The 16,583-nt window shown below is 42.2% G+C and overlaps 1 protein-coding gene and 1 long non-coding RNA gene across 3 annotated transcripts in view; one reads left to right on the top strand and one right to left on the bottom strand.

Moving 5' to 3' along the window:
- Positions 1 to 186: 186 nt before the first annotated feature.
- LOC118828225 lies at positions 187 to 14,038 on the top strand. 2 transcript variants are annotated; one of them, XR_005008942.1, is made up of 4 exons: positions 187 to 378; positions 9,674 to 11,280; positions 12,378 to 12,520; positions 13,704 to 14,038. It is a non-coding gene; the product is annotated as an uncharacterized LOC118828225 (long non-coding RNA). The 2 variants fall into 2 exon arrangements; XR_005008941.1 differs by having other exon boundaries at positions 12,378 to 14,038.
- The window catches only part of VPS26A (VPS26, retromer complex component A), a 20,789-nt gene continuing 13,677 nt past the window's right edge, over positions 9,472 to 16,583 (bottom strand). Inside the window, exons 6-9 of the mRNA XM_036734692.1 lie at positions 16,260 to 16,366; positions 15,282 to 15,350; positions 14,033 to 14,175; positions 9,472 to 11,136 (exon numbers count right to left, since the gene is read on the bottom strand). Of these exons, the coding sequence (XP_036590587.1) occupies positions 11,023 to 11,136; positions 14,033 to 14,175; positions 15,282 to 15,350; positions 16,260 to 16,366 (433 nt within the window). The 3' untranslated portion in view covers positions 9,472 to 11,022. The remainder of the gene's footprint in view (positions 11,137 to 14,032; positions 14,176 to 15,281; positions 15,351 to 16,259; positions 16,367 to 16,583) is intronic.

Genomic DNA, 16,583 nt, shown 5'->3' with positions numbered 1-16,583 from the left:
TGAGGCGGCGGTCCTTCGGGAAGGAAAACAAGCAGGCGTTTCCAGTGGCCTCAGAGGGCATTGTGAGCGTCCTTGGGACTTCCGACTACAGCGCGCCGGGGATTGGAGGGGGCGGCGTCACGTGGCTCGGGTGGACACACGTGCTGCGGCACACGTGGGGAGCAAGGACACACTGTCCGCGCGGAGCCTGAGCGAGACCTCGGTCCGGCCTCTGAGCCGAGAGGGAGGGCGACCCGTGTTTGCCCTTCACTGTGACCTTGAATTTTTTCCCTTCCCTCGTGACCTCCTTGCCTGCTCCCGGGCATCTGGGGCTGGGGCGGCGCGGCACCCCTCCCCCCCAGCTGCGGCGGGGGCTGTGGGCCTTGGAAGCCCCCGGAGGTAAATGAGGGCGGGCCAGCTTCTCCGAGTTTACTGCGGGAGTGAGGGACAGAGTCGGGATTTGAACCCAGGACTCCCAAGTTCGAGTTTTCCCATATTGGGGTTGGGTAAGAGGCAGCAGGCGGCTGGCCTGGGAGTCAGGAAGAGCGGGGGTTCAGAGGATGGCTGGGGGGGGGGGCATCTACTGAATCTGAGCAAGCGCTCCTTCCCCAGCCAGGTGACGGACTGGCTAAGAAAGGTTTTAAAAAGTCATTAAGCATTTATTAACCGCCTCTTGCATCTCAGTTTCCTCTTCTGTGCAATGGGGGTGGAGCCTTCACCTACCTCCCAGGCCCCTAATGGAGAGTACTTAGCAAACTTAACAGAGCTGTATTTGTAGTTGTTCGGCCGTGCCCAACACTTCCTGTCCCCGTTTGGTATCTCGTTGGCAAAGATACTACAGTGTAACTGGCCATTCCCTTCTCCAGCTCGTTTTACAGATGAGGAAACTGAGGCAAACAGGGTTAAGTGACTTGCCCAGCATCACATAGCTAGGACGTGTCTGAGGCTGGATTTGAACTCACTTGGGTCTCCTTGACTCCAGGTCCAGCCCTCTGTCCGCTGGTGTGGTTGGAGAGCTTAAAGCAGCACCGGTACAGACACTTCACCTCAGTTTATTTGTCCACTTAAGAGAGTGACACACTCCATCACTAGGTGATGGATAACACAGGCATAGTCTCTCTGCCCGAGCTACATGACCCAAGAGAGTTTGGGTAAGTAAAGGTACAGTTTTTTAGGAAAAGGAGTCTTAAACTGTTACAAAGGCCTTTAGTACACATAGTGATTTACCACCAGACTAGAGAAAATCATCTTCTTTATTAGTCAATTAACATTTGGTAAGCTCCTACTTTTTACCTTCTTGGATAGGATAAAGAGAAGTGGATGAGTTCCTCCTGAATTTTATTTTGTAAACGAGTTTTTAAATCCCTGGGCCATATAAAGATTCACAGAATTGCAACACATCCATCTGTTTGTACAGACCATAGTAAATTTGATAAGAGAGTATAAGAAATGAATTTAAAAGTCTGAACCAAACCTCTTAACAAGATCAAAGAGTCAATAATTTCCAAAACTTAATCACACCCTATATATTAGCATATAGAGCTATTGATTTAAACATTTGTAACTATCTGGCCAAATTATCCCCCTTCAAGAGGCGGGGAACCCAGAACTAAAGAGTGGGATCTTGTGGAGAGCTAAGATGCTCCCAGTCACAGACTCAGATGTAATTAACAATTTCGTAAGGAACTAACATACAGGACCTGAATTTAAACTTCCAATTGTTTTAAATATAACATTTGGGTACTTAAGAGTCAAGGCACTGTAATAAACAATGTACAATAAACAGAACTATATGAACATAACTAATAATATAGTTATGTATTATATAGAATAATTATTGTGTTATTTTGATGATATAATAATGATAAAAACAAGGAGTAGGAATATATCTTAATGTCAGTTTCAGCAGGTACCTTGTTTCCTTGTCTTGGGTTTAGCCGTCTACTGCATGAAGTTGTTTGCTTCTGGAAACATTTGTTCTTGGAAGTTCCATGTCAAGAGTTTGTCCTAGTATACTGTGCGCAAACTGTCCAGGTTTGTCTCAGACATCTTGTATCTTACAGTACCTTGTTTCTGCAGGGGTATTTTTTTCAGTAGATAGGACTTTACAGGTTCCAAGCCACTTGTGGAGGTTTCCTAGACAACATTGCTTAAACCTGCTGCTAATAACAGTATAATTTAATAGGGTTTTACAATTTTAATCACATCAGCCTTGAAATAAATGGTGTTTGTGAAAGCCATTACATAGAAGGCTTATAGAGCTAGCTTTAATGAATATCAGGGCTACAGGAAGAACATCAAATTAAGCCACCCATAATATCTGGAAATCTGAAGCGTTTCAGTTTTTACATACCATTTGTTCTATTTTTGCTTGAACCCTGTCCTGTAAATAATGCTATCCATAAGCTAGAGGAAGCATCTTTTAAAAAAAAATCCTTGAAGACCTGACTTTGTTACATTAAGTCTTCAATCTTGATATTATGAGAGAGACTTCAAACAGAAAAAAAAATTATTTAAAAGTTTATACATGAGTTAAATACTCTTAAGAGCCTCAATCCAACTTGAGACCTTATAGACAATTTAAACCACATCCAGAGCCCATGTATGCAGGCATTTGTATGGCTAAACATCTGTAGATACTCAAATGTACCTGAAGAAGATTCAGTTCTTTGCTCTATTTTTTTTTTCGGTGAAGTTTTCTATTCTCTGCAGGTCAAATTTAAAATATATCATTTACTATCATCATCATCTCTAACCTTTTGTTATTGTTTTCACTGTCACAAAAGCAGACTTTATAAGTTTATGTAGATAACTATATAAATATATAGTTATCAAGACTCCTTTAAGTATATTCTTTGACCCAATGGAAAACATTTGGTAACCAATCATATATATAAAGTCTAATCTAATTGTATTTCTCAAACTGAAGTTTACTAACCCATTAAAATGAAAGCTTTTACATCTTTACATCCACCCCCCCCTTTTGAGGATATATTTTATCCTATCACCAAAAAAAAAGTGCTATTGTATAGATAGATACAATCTTCCAATTCAGTAATCATGTATTAAGTGCCTACTATGTGCCAGGCACTGTGTTAAGCACTGGGCCCTCGAGGAACTTGCAGTCTGATGGGGTGGGGAGGAGACAACACACAAATGGAGCCAGGAAATAGGGAGAGGCGGACACACCAAGGGGCTTCTTGTTCCATGGAGCTAAAACCAGGTAGGGCATTAGATGCAGTTTCTGCTATAAAGGAAGGCATTGGGAAGGGTTTGGTACTCTGCCCTCCAGTCAGAGGGGAGGAGAGGCTGAGGGAGGCAGGTGGTGTCAATCAGGGCTTGAATTAACAGCAGGGTGGTGGATTTAGAAGTGATGAGCTTATCCTGGGAGGAGTATCTCATGCCTTGGAGTTGAAACCTGGCAGAGCGGCAGATGCAGAATAGAGCTAATATATTAACAAATTAAACCAATAAGCAAGGAGACTGCAAGTCAAAGAACTGATTTTCTCTCGTGGCCTAGATTAGGAAATTGAAACAAGTAACTGTCAGAAATTCTGAACAATCAAAATCAAGGCCATAGACTCTTGCATACTTTCTTCCCAGGAGGAGCCCAGAGATTCTTGCGCGTTGTAGCAGTAAGATTCATTTATAAGTCCTTTCAAGTTCTCCTGCCATGGTCAGAGAAAAGGAGGATGAGGGACTTGGCTATTATAAAAGACTGAATTTGGGTAAGATCTGCTAAGTCCCACAGATGGAAAAAAGAACATTTTTAGGAAAAGGAAAAAAAAAAAAAAGACTGTCACAGTAGCCTTAGCATAGATATCTGTTTTCACCAGGTCAAAGAAAACAGTATCTTCTTTTATCAGTCATTTAGTTAATTAACCTTGGAAAGCTCCTACTACAAGCCTTATTTAATAAGATAAAGAGAAGTGAGTGAGTTCCTGGAACTTTTCAAAGTCCTGTGAGTTTCCTTTTGTAAATGTAAGGTGATTGTGGGAAGAGAGGTACCCAGGCCTAAATGCCTAAAGTCACAGACTGACCTGTAAAAATATATGAGGAGAAAATGACTTCAGCTCTGTTTGATTTCAGGTAAAAGTCATAGACAACTTTTTGGAATAGCCAACCTTGTAACAGATTTCCATTTTATTCACAGAATATCATAGCCAGGCTCAGAACCGACTGGGTGGGAGAAACTTTCTTGTTCAGAAAGGAACTAGCACAGTGGGGAAACTGAGTGAAGAGGATCTTGCCATGACTCCTAAAGCTGTCTTCTCAACCCTCCTGGTTGTTTATATCCACTAGTAGTGTTTTCCCATCTCTGAGCAGCAATTGGTATTTCCCTTGAATGGTGGAGTACCAGCTTAGCAATCAATTATACCTGAACTAAAAACTCAGAATAAATCAAATTACAGTTCCAAAATATTCCGGCTCATTCAGCAAGTTGCATGCTTACAGTTTAGAGCAGAACATAATTATTTTTTATTTTGCAATAAGAAATTGCAATAAATAAAAATATTTTTCTTTAATCCTTATTAAGTATATACAAGGCCTTCTCAAAAACATTCATCATTTTAATTTTCTTTTTTAGTTTAAACATCCTAATATAAAAATCAAGAATATTCACATTCTGGATTTGTATACATTAAGTGAATACAGAAAAGGAAGAAAAACAAAACTGGCTACTATTGCATATTAAGCTCTGAAATGGGGGGGGCGGGGGGGAATCTTTTAAACTGGTCCATTGATATGTAACTTCAGTACACATTACTCCAGGTTTAGCTCCATAATTTTCATAATAAGAACCCAGACAATTCATATAAATCTCTTCTACATTATAAGCAAACCAAATCATCTCCCACTTCGGATGTGAGTCTATTAGGAGAGCTGTTTAGTAGCTTTGTAATTATCCCCAGTCTCAGGGTGGAATTTGTGAAAGATCTGTTTACATTCTCTTTCCAAGTAGCTCGATTTTCCCCCATAGAGTTGATCTTAGCAGGGTAGAAGATTCAGAGGCTGGCAAGGTCTGTAGGAAACAAGACTTCCCAAGGTAACAGGTTAACTTTGATAAATCAGAGCATACTCATTTGAATATGAAAAACAGGCTTTGATCAGAAGAGCACTCTGCAACATTCTCCCAGAAAGTAACGGGTCAAAGTTAGGAAGATAACAGCATTTCTTATACAATGGTTTCCCAAAATTACAATCCAGAGACTTAAAAGCATAATACTTTATAATAATAATATATATATTATTATATTATATATTATAATATAATAATAATAATAATAAAATAACATCATTGATCGAAAACATAGATCCAAAACAAAGCTTTTTTGCTAGTCAAATGACATTAAGCCGGTTGAATGCATTTGAATCTTATGTGGAAACATCATCTACGAATTTTGCATTCTATACTAGTTGCATTGAGAGACCAGTATAGAGTAATTAAAAATAAAGACTTACTTTCTGAGGAGGAAACAAGCATTTCTCCAAATAAAGCTCACAAATTTTAAAAAGGAATGTTGGAAATTCTTTTTACATGTAATTGGGGGAAAATAAATAAATTTTTAAACTGCTAAAAATAATTTATAAAAAGGTAACATTTGATGCCTCTTTAGATTGTCAAAACTCAACCAGAACAGACTTAGAAAAGCCCCTTCTGAGATAATATTTTTTCCAATTTGCCAACAAAAGCCCTACTGGGCTTGCTTCCAGAACAGTTTAAATCCTATAATGATTACTGACTATTCCACTTACCACCACTGACTGACCACTCCTCTTCTGTCAGAATTATGTCAGTATTTGGATGTCAGAATCATTATGTGGCAAGGGAACACAGGGTATTCCATAATTAAAATTGCTGATTAAGTTGGAATTGAGATTTATGTCAGCCTTATATCATCAGTGATGAGAATCCTGTTGACTACTTGAATTTTACATTAGCTTACAAACTAAACAAAATTTAGACCGGTCGGGTTGTTGAGTCACAAATGACAGACTGACAATCAGACAGACAATCCTCTTGCTTATTTGCCTGTGGAAAATAAGGTGAAGAGGCACTGGGTTTGGAAAAACCCTAGTCTTACTCACCTTTTCACCCAGAAATAGAAGAGACCTTCCAAATGAAACACAAAATGTTCTCAGGCACTAGAGATAAGGCAAACGGACAATACAGAACCGTAAGGTGCTTGCTGGATGTCAGCTACATGGGCTCTTCCAATTCCTTCTCTCCAGAAGTCCCCAATTGGTAAAAAATTGCTTTTTTATGCACACACTGGAAGTTCTTGATGAAAATCTGAGAGAGCCTGAGCCAGCAGTCCCTTTGAGGTTGCTAGAGTTGTGGAAGAATTTTTAGGGTCCTTCTTGCCTGCTGCACAAATAAGCCAAGAGAAGATACAGACACAGTATTCACTGCAGTTTATTTGTCCACTCAGGAGGGTAACGCACACCATCAATAGGTGATAGACATTTGTATCTCACAGTTCTACAGATGACATAGATAATCTCTTGAGCTACGTGACCCAAAGTTTAGGTAAGAAAGTTTAGGTAAGATTTTTAGGAAAATAAAAAAGGAGGCTCAAAAGTTTGCAAAGGACTTCAGCATAGACAGCTATTAAAACTGCACCAAAGAAAACAGTATCTTCTTTATCGGTCACTTAGTTAATTAACATTTGGTAAGCTCTTGCTATGGGCCTTATTAGCTTAGAGAAGAGTTCCTGGAACTAGTCAAAGTCCTGTGAGTTTTCTTTTGTAAACTTAAAGTGATTGAGAAGAGAGGCACTAAAGGAGAAATTCAGTACATTCATTGTCACACAGAAAAAAGAAACAGTGATAGAAAAAAAAAATAGTACAAAAAGGAGGCATTTATATTTTCAAAAAATCACTTTCAATGGGCCGAGCACGGTGCTAAACTCAGGAGACACAAAGAAATACTAGCTGGCATTTGTATAGCACTTTTAAGGTTTGCAAATCGCATTTCAAGTATCTCATTCGATCCCTGTGACTTAGGTACTGTTATTATCCCATTTACAAACAAAGAAACAGAGACCCCTTGTCCGGAGTCACAGAGCTAATAAGTATCTGAGGTGGGATTTGAACTCAGTCCTTCCTGCCTCCAAGAAAGAAAGATAGGACACAGCCTCTGCTTTCATGGAGCTCACGCTTTAATGGGGAAACAACATGCAAACATGCATATACCACACAGGTTAAGTCGAAGAAAATGCTAGATTTCAGAGGTTAAGTAAAAATGAAAATGTGCTTTTTTTTTTCCTATCCAAGCTTATAGACCCGCCATTAAAAACTCCTGCTCTACATCTTTAAACCATAAGTGAATTGTCTTTCTGCATCTGCATTGGTGGAGGTAGTTTCTGCACAAAGCTGATGAAACCACAGGCCCTGCCCTCCAAAAAGGCACCCCCAGTACACGTATCCTGCAAATCTGTACTTTACATTCCATATGCTCCCAATCTCATACCCATGGGTTTATCATTTTGGGGATGGCTCCCCAAAATTATACAGCTTAGCTCTGACCTCTCTTGAACTCCACTCCTTCTCCGTCCAACTTCTTGCCAAATTCACTTAAACATTAAGCACCTACTGTGTACAGGGCACTGTGCCAGGTGTTGGGCATCACCTACATGTCTAAATTTGGCATGCCCCAAAGTGAAACTATCCTTCCCCCTAAATCAGCTCCTCCCAACTTGACACCACCAAGCTTCCATTCACACAGGCTGGGGGCTTAATTCAGTCATCTTGTTTCACTTGCGTGGACATCTCATCTGGTTCCCGCCTCTCATTTCCAATCCAACCTTCTCAAAGCTGCCAAGGCATTTGTCTGATACTCCCTTTCTCAGAAACCTTCCCTGGTTCCATACGGTGGACAGAGCATCAGGCCTGGAGTCAGGAAGACCCGAGTTCAAATGCAACCTCAGACAATTCCTGTGTGACCCTGGGCAAGTCACTTTAACCAGTTGCCTGTTTTCTCATCTGTAAAACGGGGATAATAATAGCATCTACCTCAGGGGGCCACTCATGCTTCAGGTAGGAAGTACCTAAAGTCAGAAGTGGGGAGATCAGGTGACAAGCAGGAGAGAAAAACAGGGTGGAGAGCTCTGAGAGGCCTCTCTGGGAAGCCATCTTAAGGAATTCTGGGCACACGGGTCCCATTCATCTTGAGTATATGTGACCATCATAATGCTCAAGTAGCACGGCAGAATTTGAACCCAGGGCCTCTGATTCCAAACTATGCTCCCTCCTTTTCAAGGAATCCTAACCTGACAGTGGAATGCTGGATGGATTTCAAGGAGGGAAAGGCTAGGGGCAGGGGAATGGGTGGAAGAGACAAAAGGAACTGCCAGACTCTGCCGACAATTTATGAGGTCAGAAAGTGTTCAAGATGACCCCAAGGCATGCTAGCCTGACTGTCCAAAGATCACTTGGGGTGTATTTGTCGACATAACCATTACACACGTACCGCGTAAAGGTTGAGTGGGTGTTCATAACATACTGCGAGATCAGATCACCCCTAAAACCATTTGGATTTTTATCCAGTGTGCTGCAGATGTGGGGGAGAGGCCCACCAGTGGCTCACTATCCCTACCAGTCAGGAGACCCGAGTTCAAGCCTTAGATGCTATTTACCAGCAGTCTGACCTTAGGCACAAGTCCAAGCTCCTTCCCCTGTGGGATGGGGATGCTAATATTTGCAGGACCTACCTCCTCCAGGTGAGGGGGGCAATGATTATGAAAAGGGAGTTAACAGTAAGAGAAACACAGGATCATTGCAAGGCAAAGGCCTCATAAGCCTCAAAGCTCCATATAAATGTTAGGGAGGTCAATATAAAAAAGTACACTTCAGTACGGACCCCCTTCCCTTTACAAGCCAACATGAAACAGCCATCACTCTCAGTGTTTCTTTCTCTGCCTGAGTTCAGCTTCACTAACAGTCCTTCTAGCCCAGAAAGATCATCAAAGTTTTTATTAAAAATCTTTTTCATTCTTAAAATCGGTTGTCAAAAGGTGAATAAGCGCCTCGTGTACAATCCTATGAGTTTTAAACAAGCTCCTTAGTGTGTGGGTTCAAGTTAACAGTGAAATTGAAATCACCCCAAGAACCCTTGATTTTGTCAAGGTGGGCACTCCTAGAGATGACAAACTCTCTCGATCTTTCTTTAGGAGTAGCTATGGCCAGTCACGCAATCTGTGCATTAGCCTTGTAGATATGCCTCTCCAAACTGGGCCAGCCTCTGTAGGTCAGAGCCAGAAAGTCTGGGCCCCTCACCACAGCCTGGGCCCCACTGGCATCACTACTACCAAGGACCGGCTGGATTAACAGCAGCATTCAAATAAAATTGCTCTTTGTCCCAGGAACAACCTCCTAACCTAACCTGTGGTAAAGTCAGCCCATCTTTACAACATGACAAACATTCAGAGTTCCCGTCTAAGACAAAGGACTGACCATACCCCCAACAGCTAAGAAAGGAGACCAGGCTTCTTGAGAATACAGCTATTTTTAATCATTCAAATAGCAGCTCAGGATCAGTTTCAAATTCTTTATTATACATGGTTGCACAATTTGAGGCTGGTTAAATACAATCAGTCTTCAAAATCTTTTGAAACAGTTTCTAGATTACTACATGCAAGTGACCGTGAAAATATTTGGCATTTTAAATTTTTTTTTTTTAATTTCTGAACAGGCACTTACATGAGGAAAAAAAATCCATCTGTTTCCACCCCCAGACGTCCACACTGAAGAGAGATGTTCCCAGAGCATACGACCCCAGAGAGCATTTTCTGCAGGACGAGGAGGTGACCAAAGTGCCACCAGAGGAAAGCAGTTCTCAGACAGCAGGAGCAGGGACTGAGTTCGGTCCACTGACAAGGCTACAGCACTGACGTTTGTCAAGAGTCTCAGTTGGTTCACGAACCTTAAGTGCAGGTGGCTTCTGTGGCTCAGACAAGACCGGAGCCTCTGCCATGTGGATACATCATGGATGCATCCAAAACCAAACCCAGTTCACAGCTGCACAACCTTAGAGAGTCTCTGAACCAATTCAATGTTAAACAAAATTAAGACAAAGATATTGTATGTGTTTCCGAGAGAGGTTAGTTAGCTTGTAAATTCTGAGTTTTGACTGGCCAAAGCTGCAGCTTAACATAAGTATGTTTAACCAGATACAGACTGGAGATGATACAAAGTCCACCCACCCCAACAATCAAGAAGTTTGTGAATTTAAGAATTAGTGTTTTCTCTACACATAGCCGAATTTTCCCTTAAACTTAAAAATAAAATTCCTTAAAGTATCTATGGGGGAAAAATCTTATATGAAAATTAGAAATTTTAAAACACAAACAGAACACACTGCAGAAAAACTACTGTGGTGCCAATGCAAGACTTAAACGGACTAATGGCAAAAAAAAAAAAAAAAAATTCTGGGAATAAGATGGCAATCACCCCCTCCTGTTACAGAGTTCTTTAATGTGAAAGGTTGTAAGGGAGTTCTCAAGGTAGAATGCCATAGAACTGGAAAGGCCTGAATCCCTCAAATACCCACAAAACTGAATAGAGGACAGCTGCCAAGCTGGGCGGCCCACAGAGCCTCACGGCCACTCAAAGTCTCTCTCATCTGAACACACAAGTCTCATGTTTTGCAGAGAATGAGAGGGAACCAATGATGTGGAGATGGGGCAGGAAGATTTATAATCTATATCCTAGAGAAAGAAAACAACATGACAAAATGCCAGCCTACACAAATGGAATTTTTTAATGTTTAAGCTTATGCATATCTGAGTGCATATGATCAAATCAAAGTATGAAGTTAAAAAAAAGAGAGAGACGGCAGCTTGAGAAAGTTCCAGTGTTTCAGAGAAAGCACTTTGTTTTTAACTGGATGTACATCTTTGAGACTGGTTAGTAGTGCCGCAAAATATGTGAGTGTGGCCAGAGAGAGGGGCCAGGCGAGGGGCCTTAGGCCTTGTCCTTCAAAGGCTTCGACCACTGGAGCCCGAGAGCCTCCCCTTCCCCACCCCCTTTCTCCTTCTGCCTTCACATTTCCGGCTGCTCAGCAGATGCCTGCGGCTCCGGAGGCTCAAAGCGCTGGTGAAAGTTCGTCCTTGGCTTCCTCAGCTTCTCAGGAGCTTTTCTCCATAAGATGATCTCCTGGTAAAAACAAATGCCAGAACACTGACATGTGAACCGTTTGTGGATGTGATTGTGTTTGAGTGTTATGCGTATATCCTGGACTTTCTACTTCAATCAACAAGCATTTATGGAGCACCTACTACGAGCCAGGCACTGTACAAGGTACTAGGGAAACAAAGACCCAGAGTGAAACAGCCTTACTGTCCAGGAGCTTACACTCTACAGTCTATAAAGAGCCCAAAGACCAAGGAGTAAATCTACGGCAGTTTAGGAGGGAGGGACGATCATGCAAGGGATGGAAGGGGGGATGGAAAATGCAAAGGCAGAGACAGGAGCGGGCGTGTCTGGAGGGAAAGTAGGTTGGGCTGGAAAGGTAGGCTGGGCCATCTTTCAAAGCATCACAGTGGTTTATAATTGATCCTAGAGGGGGCAGGGAGACACTGGAGCTGAGTGAGGAGGGGAATGAGGTGGCCAGGTCTGTGCTTAAGGAAAATCTCTTTGGCAGCTGTATGGAGGAAGGACCAGAGGAGGGGGAGACTTGAGGCAGGATGACCAATAAGAAAATACTCCAACAGCCCAGGCAAGAGGCGCCAAAGGGGAAAGCCAGCCTGGGGGTAGTCATAGGAAGAGAAGAGTTTGGGTGAAAGATGTTGTGGACGTCAAAATGGAACGATCTGTCAACTAAGTGAATATATGACCTGAGAAAGAGTGAAAAGACAAGGCCAACATCAAGGGGGACAGAAAGAAGAGTGGGTTTGGGGAAAGAAAGAATGAATTCTGTTCTGCACATATCAAGCACGAGACGTCTCCAGGCCATTCACTCTGAAATGTCGCAAGGGCAGTTTGGGAGTAAGGTTAGGGCCAGGTAAACAGATCTGAGTCAGTCACCTGCAGAGAGAACTGATGGCAGCCTGAGAAGAGGGGATGGTCAAGAGAAGTCAAAAGAGGGCAGAACCAGGAGGGAGGGAAGAGGCTGAAGATGAGTTGGGAAGGGGAGCTGACCAAGGAGACAATTTCCCAGAGAAGACAAGAGGGGATGTCATTTTCGATACCAATCCTACCATTAGCTTAAATCTGTCTAAAACAAACTAGACTTTTCTCAAATACCAACATAGTAACGTCAGGAAGGAAAGCTCATAAAAACACCACTACTCTCCTTTCTCTTTGTCATTCAACCACCCTAACAAACTCCTACCTCGATCTTACCCTGCATACAATGTTAGTTTTCCTAAAACGTGCCTTTCTCATATACTCCTCAGAAACCTTCAACGGCTCCATGATACCTACAGAATAAAGACACAACAACTTCCTTTGCACAACACCCCTGTTAGCAGGAAGCTTGGTCCTAGAGAAGAGCTGAAAAAATGGACCTCCCCCTCTCTTCTTTGCAGAAGCCATCAAGGTACTGTGGTTGGGTAATACTGTATGTACTGTCAACTCAGATTACATGTTGGTAAATTTTTTTTTAAATTCCTTATTACAAGAGATAAGCTCACTGGATAAAAGAAGGAGATAGCCAGAAAAGAAAGTGACATAAAACCAAAAAGAATTCATTTTTTAAAAAAGCATGCCAGTCATGGCACTCCATAACCTTAGTTCCTACCTGTTTTTTCAGCATTACCTCTTACCACTCCCCTATACTTCAGTCAATCTTATTTACATACTGTCCCCTGAAATAACCTGTACTTTCTTACCTCTCAGCCTCTTCCCTCATCTAAATCCTGCCAGATCCTCCAAGGGATGAGGTACTACCTCATCCGTAAAACCTCACTGATTATATGCTGGACTACAGTGATTTTTCTTTCCTCTGAACCCTTAAAGAAATGACTGGTTTATATTTAGAACCCATGCAGATAATAAGACTCATTTGTTAAACAAGTCACAGCTCCCTAGATGTTGGTCTTCAAAGCCAGCACAAGGACTCACTCCGATGATACTGCCATTACACAAACATTTTAGAGCTGCTGCTCTATTACAACTGATTTCAGCTTAAAAGCCTGGAAACCCATCTTGCTACTTTATAGTCATTCCTAATTCTGACCCTTTGGGTTCTGCCATCTTGATCAGCCAGATCATTCCACACTTGGCAAAACTGCTTCTTGATTGACTTGGCTGTTTGTCTAAGTCCAATCCACCCTTCAAAAGATTAAAATATGTTACTGTTGAGGCTATTCATGCTCTGAAGGCAATTCCCCAAGAGGGGCTCTAGCCAACAAAGCTTCCCATCTGAGACGTTGTCACATGACTCAATGGCCTCGAATCCTCTAATTCCCCTGGTAACTGGTCATCCAGGCCAAGCCTCCCAACTTCTCTGGTGTTCTCAAGCAGAAGCCAATTCACTTGGTCGCACATCCGCCTTGCCTTTCCCATTTCACTGTAGGCTTCCACACCTGTGCTTCCTCTAATCCCCTCTGCAGTTAATCCAGCCCATATTAGATGATTAATAAATAATCGTTCACTTGTCTTCATTAAAGGCCACAAGTCTCTTACCTCACTTCAGGTAGTTTTCACTATTAAAAGTCTAGAGAAAGTCTATTTAGGGTTCAGACTGAAAACCAATTCACCTGTGACATTAACCTTTTTAGAATCAAATTAAAGCCTAGGAATCAGACCGTGCCTGACTCTTGGCTGAAGAATACATCATATGCACATTTCCATCACTTGAACTGACTGCAGCTAAATACAAGCTACACACATTCAACAACTTCAAGCCAGTGACTTAGGTGGAAGGGTATGAATCAAAGTGTTTTCAGTAGCTGTGATGAATGGACAGATGATACCTGCACTTCTCTGAATGAAGTGAACACAGCATGCACAGGCCCCACAGGCGGTTCTGCTCGCCTCACCCCATCTGCCTACGACCCCCGACCCCCAGAGTGACCAAGAACAAGACGTCAGCTGGCAACGAACGTACCTGCTGCTTAAAGTACCGTCTGTCTTCCTCATCCACGAGGACTAGGTTCAAAAAATAACGTACTGAGAATTTCTTGTTCACATCTCTCATCGTTGGAGTTGGGTCATATCCCGCTAGAAAGAGTCTTATGGGAATTGATTCACCTTAAGAAAAAGATAATTATTTTTGTTGGGGAAATATAATCCTACAGTGTCACTAGAGAAAGCCCCATGTCACCCAGGACTGCAGCCCTGGCCGACAGTTCTGGACATGCCTCCCACAGTACAAGCTCACACCAAGTGAATCACACGTGCAGGCTGAGACTGTTCTTATCAATTAAATTTACTTTAAACACGAAGACCAAAATATGCCATATGTCCCTCTTTAACTCCTTAGAGGTTCCACTGACCAGGAGAGAAGAGCAGAGCAGGCTGCTTGCCTCCAGAAGGCGGGGCTATCACCCCAACCCTTCTTTACACAATCCTCCCTCCACTTCAAAGCATGTCAAACGCCAACTTTACTCAAGCACTGCTGCCATGGTCAGAAGCACCAAAGATAAGGAGGAAAATGTGATTGCTTCATCACTGTTTAATGTGCTACTCCAACGTGGCCACCCTGCACTAATGCCCTCCTGGGGCGACTCCCACTGATAGGTGCCAGCCTCCCAGCGTGAGCTCGCACAAACATGCTGCCAGGCTGGCTATGGGGAGAGGGAGCCTCAACCTGACTGAAGCAGTTAGTGAAGTGTGTTACAGCTCAGAAAGGTGCCCAAAGTGACCCATCATGCCCTATAACTGTGACAGGCTGAGAGAGGGAAACACCTCACCATGGCTGAGCAACCAACCACAGAAAAGAAATTCCCTTCCTAAGGAGCCCCCAAGTCCTACACTCTGCTCTTGATAGCTCTGGCTCAGCATCTGCAGACTTGAGTGATCACCCCCAACTGCTTGAGGAGGCTCCAGGGCGACAGGGGTGTCTTATGCCTACCATAAGGCCTTACACAGAGCTACCTAGGCAAGATCGCTGAGCAGAGTGCCAGCCCCCCAAAATGCCAACCCTCTTCTTCCCTTATAGATAAGTGGAATTAGGTTCCAATACAAGGCTGGCTCTCAGCAGATTTGTGCCAATGGATTTTATGTAAAAACAAAGATCACTTCAAAATCCAGGTCTGAGGCAGGCAGCAAACATTTTCAGGTGAAAATCATAATAAAATCATACCCATTCCTCACTTGTAACCAAAAGAAAATGAAGAGAAAGGGAAGCAAGTTACCTTTGACTGGCGCCCCGTCCATGATTTCATACTTGGCAATGGTCTCTGTTTCTGTCGTAGTGCTGGGGCCTAGTCACACAAGCGTAATGGTATCAACATAAACATCTCCAGAATATCCTGTCTTCTGCCTCACTCTTTTCCATTGTTTTTATTAGTTCTGGTGAGTCAGCACTCTCATTGGGGCGGAGGCGGGGGTCCCAGCCATGTTTGGACAATAGCCATATTGGGCCTGCCATTATTAATATGCTGTTTGTGTTTTGCTCCCTTCTTCCCAAAAGCCAATACAATTTTCCTTCCTACATTTCTTATCTCTATGCAAGCAGACACAACTCATATAAGAAATAATAAGAACCACTCTAAAATTTCACTTATACACATAAAGCTATCTTATCTCAGATTTCCAATGAGATATCTACTCTGGTAAAGGAAAATTGCCCTGCTGCAGACTGAACACTCAGTTCCTTTTGATTTATGCCAACCTCTCCACCCCCCTTTCCTATCCCTCTAAAAAAGTAAGTCAGGGGACTGACGTTAGACTATAAGCACCATGGCTTACAAAACTAGAGAAGGAACCCAGGAGCATAAAACTCAATTCTAATGTCTGACCTTAAATAACAATTTTTTCAGAGCAGGTTCCATCTGGCTAAAATGAAAATGAAAGACTGCTGAAAAACAGGAATTGTAACAGCAGCTCTGAAGGTCTTGAAAAATGTGACACGGAAGCCTCCCACCCTTTTTCAGCAGGACAACAAACTAGAGAGAAGAGAAACTGCAAAGAACTTTATAGCCACTAAAAATCAAAGGACGAGTCAGCCAGGGAAATGGCAGGGTCTAAATAGAGGGGCTTATCTGTGCTTCTTCTGTTTTATACTTTGGGCTGGATTTTGCTAAGATTTTACATGAACCACACTGAGAAATGGGAATCGTGCTCTAATCAGATCTGGCAGAACACCCAGCTGATGAGTGTTTTCAACTTACCAATTCCCGTGATCTCTTTCTTTATCAGCTGTAATTCCATATGCTGAATTTTTATTCTCACTAATAAGAAATAAATTTTTCCAACAATCACATCCTTTAAATGATACCTTTGGGGGAAAAAAGCATATATTTTTAGAATTAAGACATTAGGTTTAAGTATAACAAGCTGTTTTTCTACGGTATATGTTCATCATTCCAGTGAAGAACTGTTATGACATTTTGTCTTGATAAATTCAAGCTGGGAAATTTTAGTCATCACTCTACAACAAGTAAGACTATGTGGTTAGACGTAGCCATATATTAAAAAATAGAGTAGCAAAGAGA

Source organism: Trichosurus vulpecula, chromosome 8 (assembly GCF_011100635.1).
Source record: "Trichosurus vulpecula isolate mTriVul1 chromosome 8, mTriVul1.pri, whole genome shotgun sequence".
NCBI lineage: Eukaryota > Metazoa > Chordata > Mammalia > Diprotodontia > Phalangeridae > Trichosurus > Trichosurus vulpecula.
Note: the sequence above shows the minus strand (reverse complement) of the source record. Positions and strands in the feature narration are given on the sequence as shown.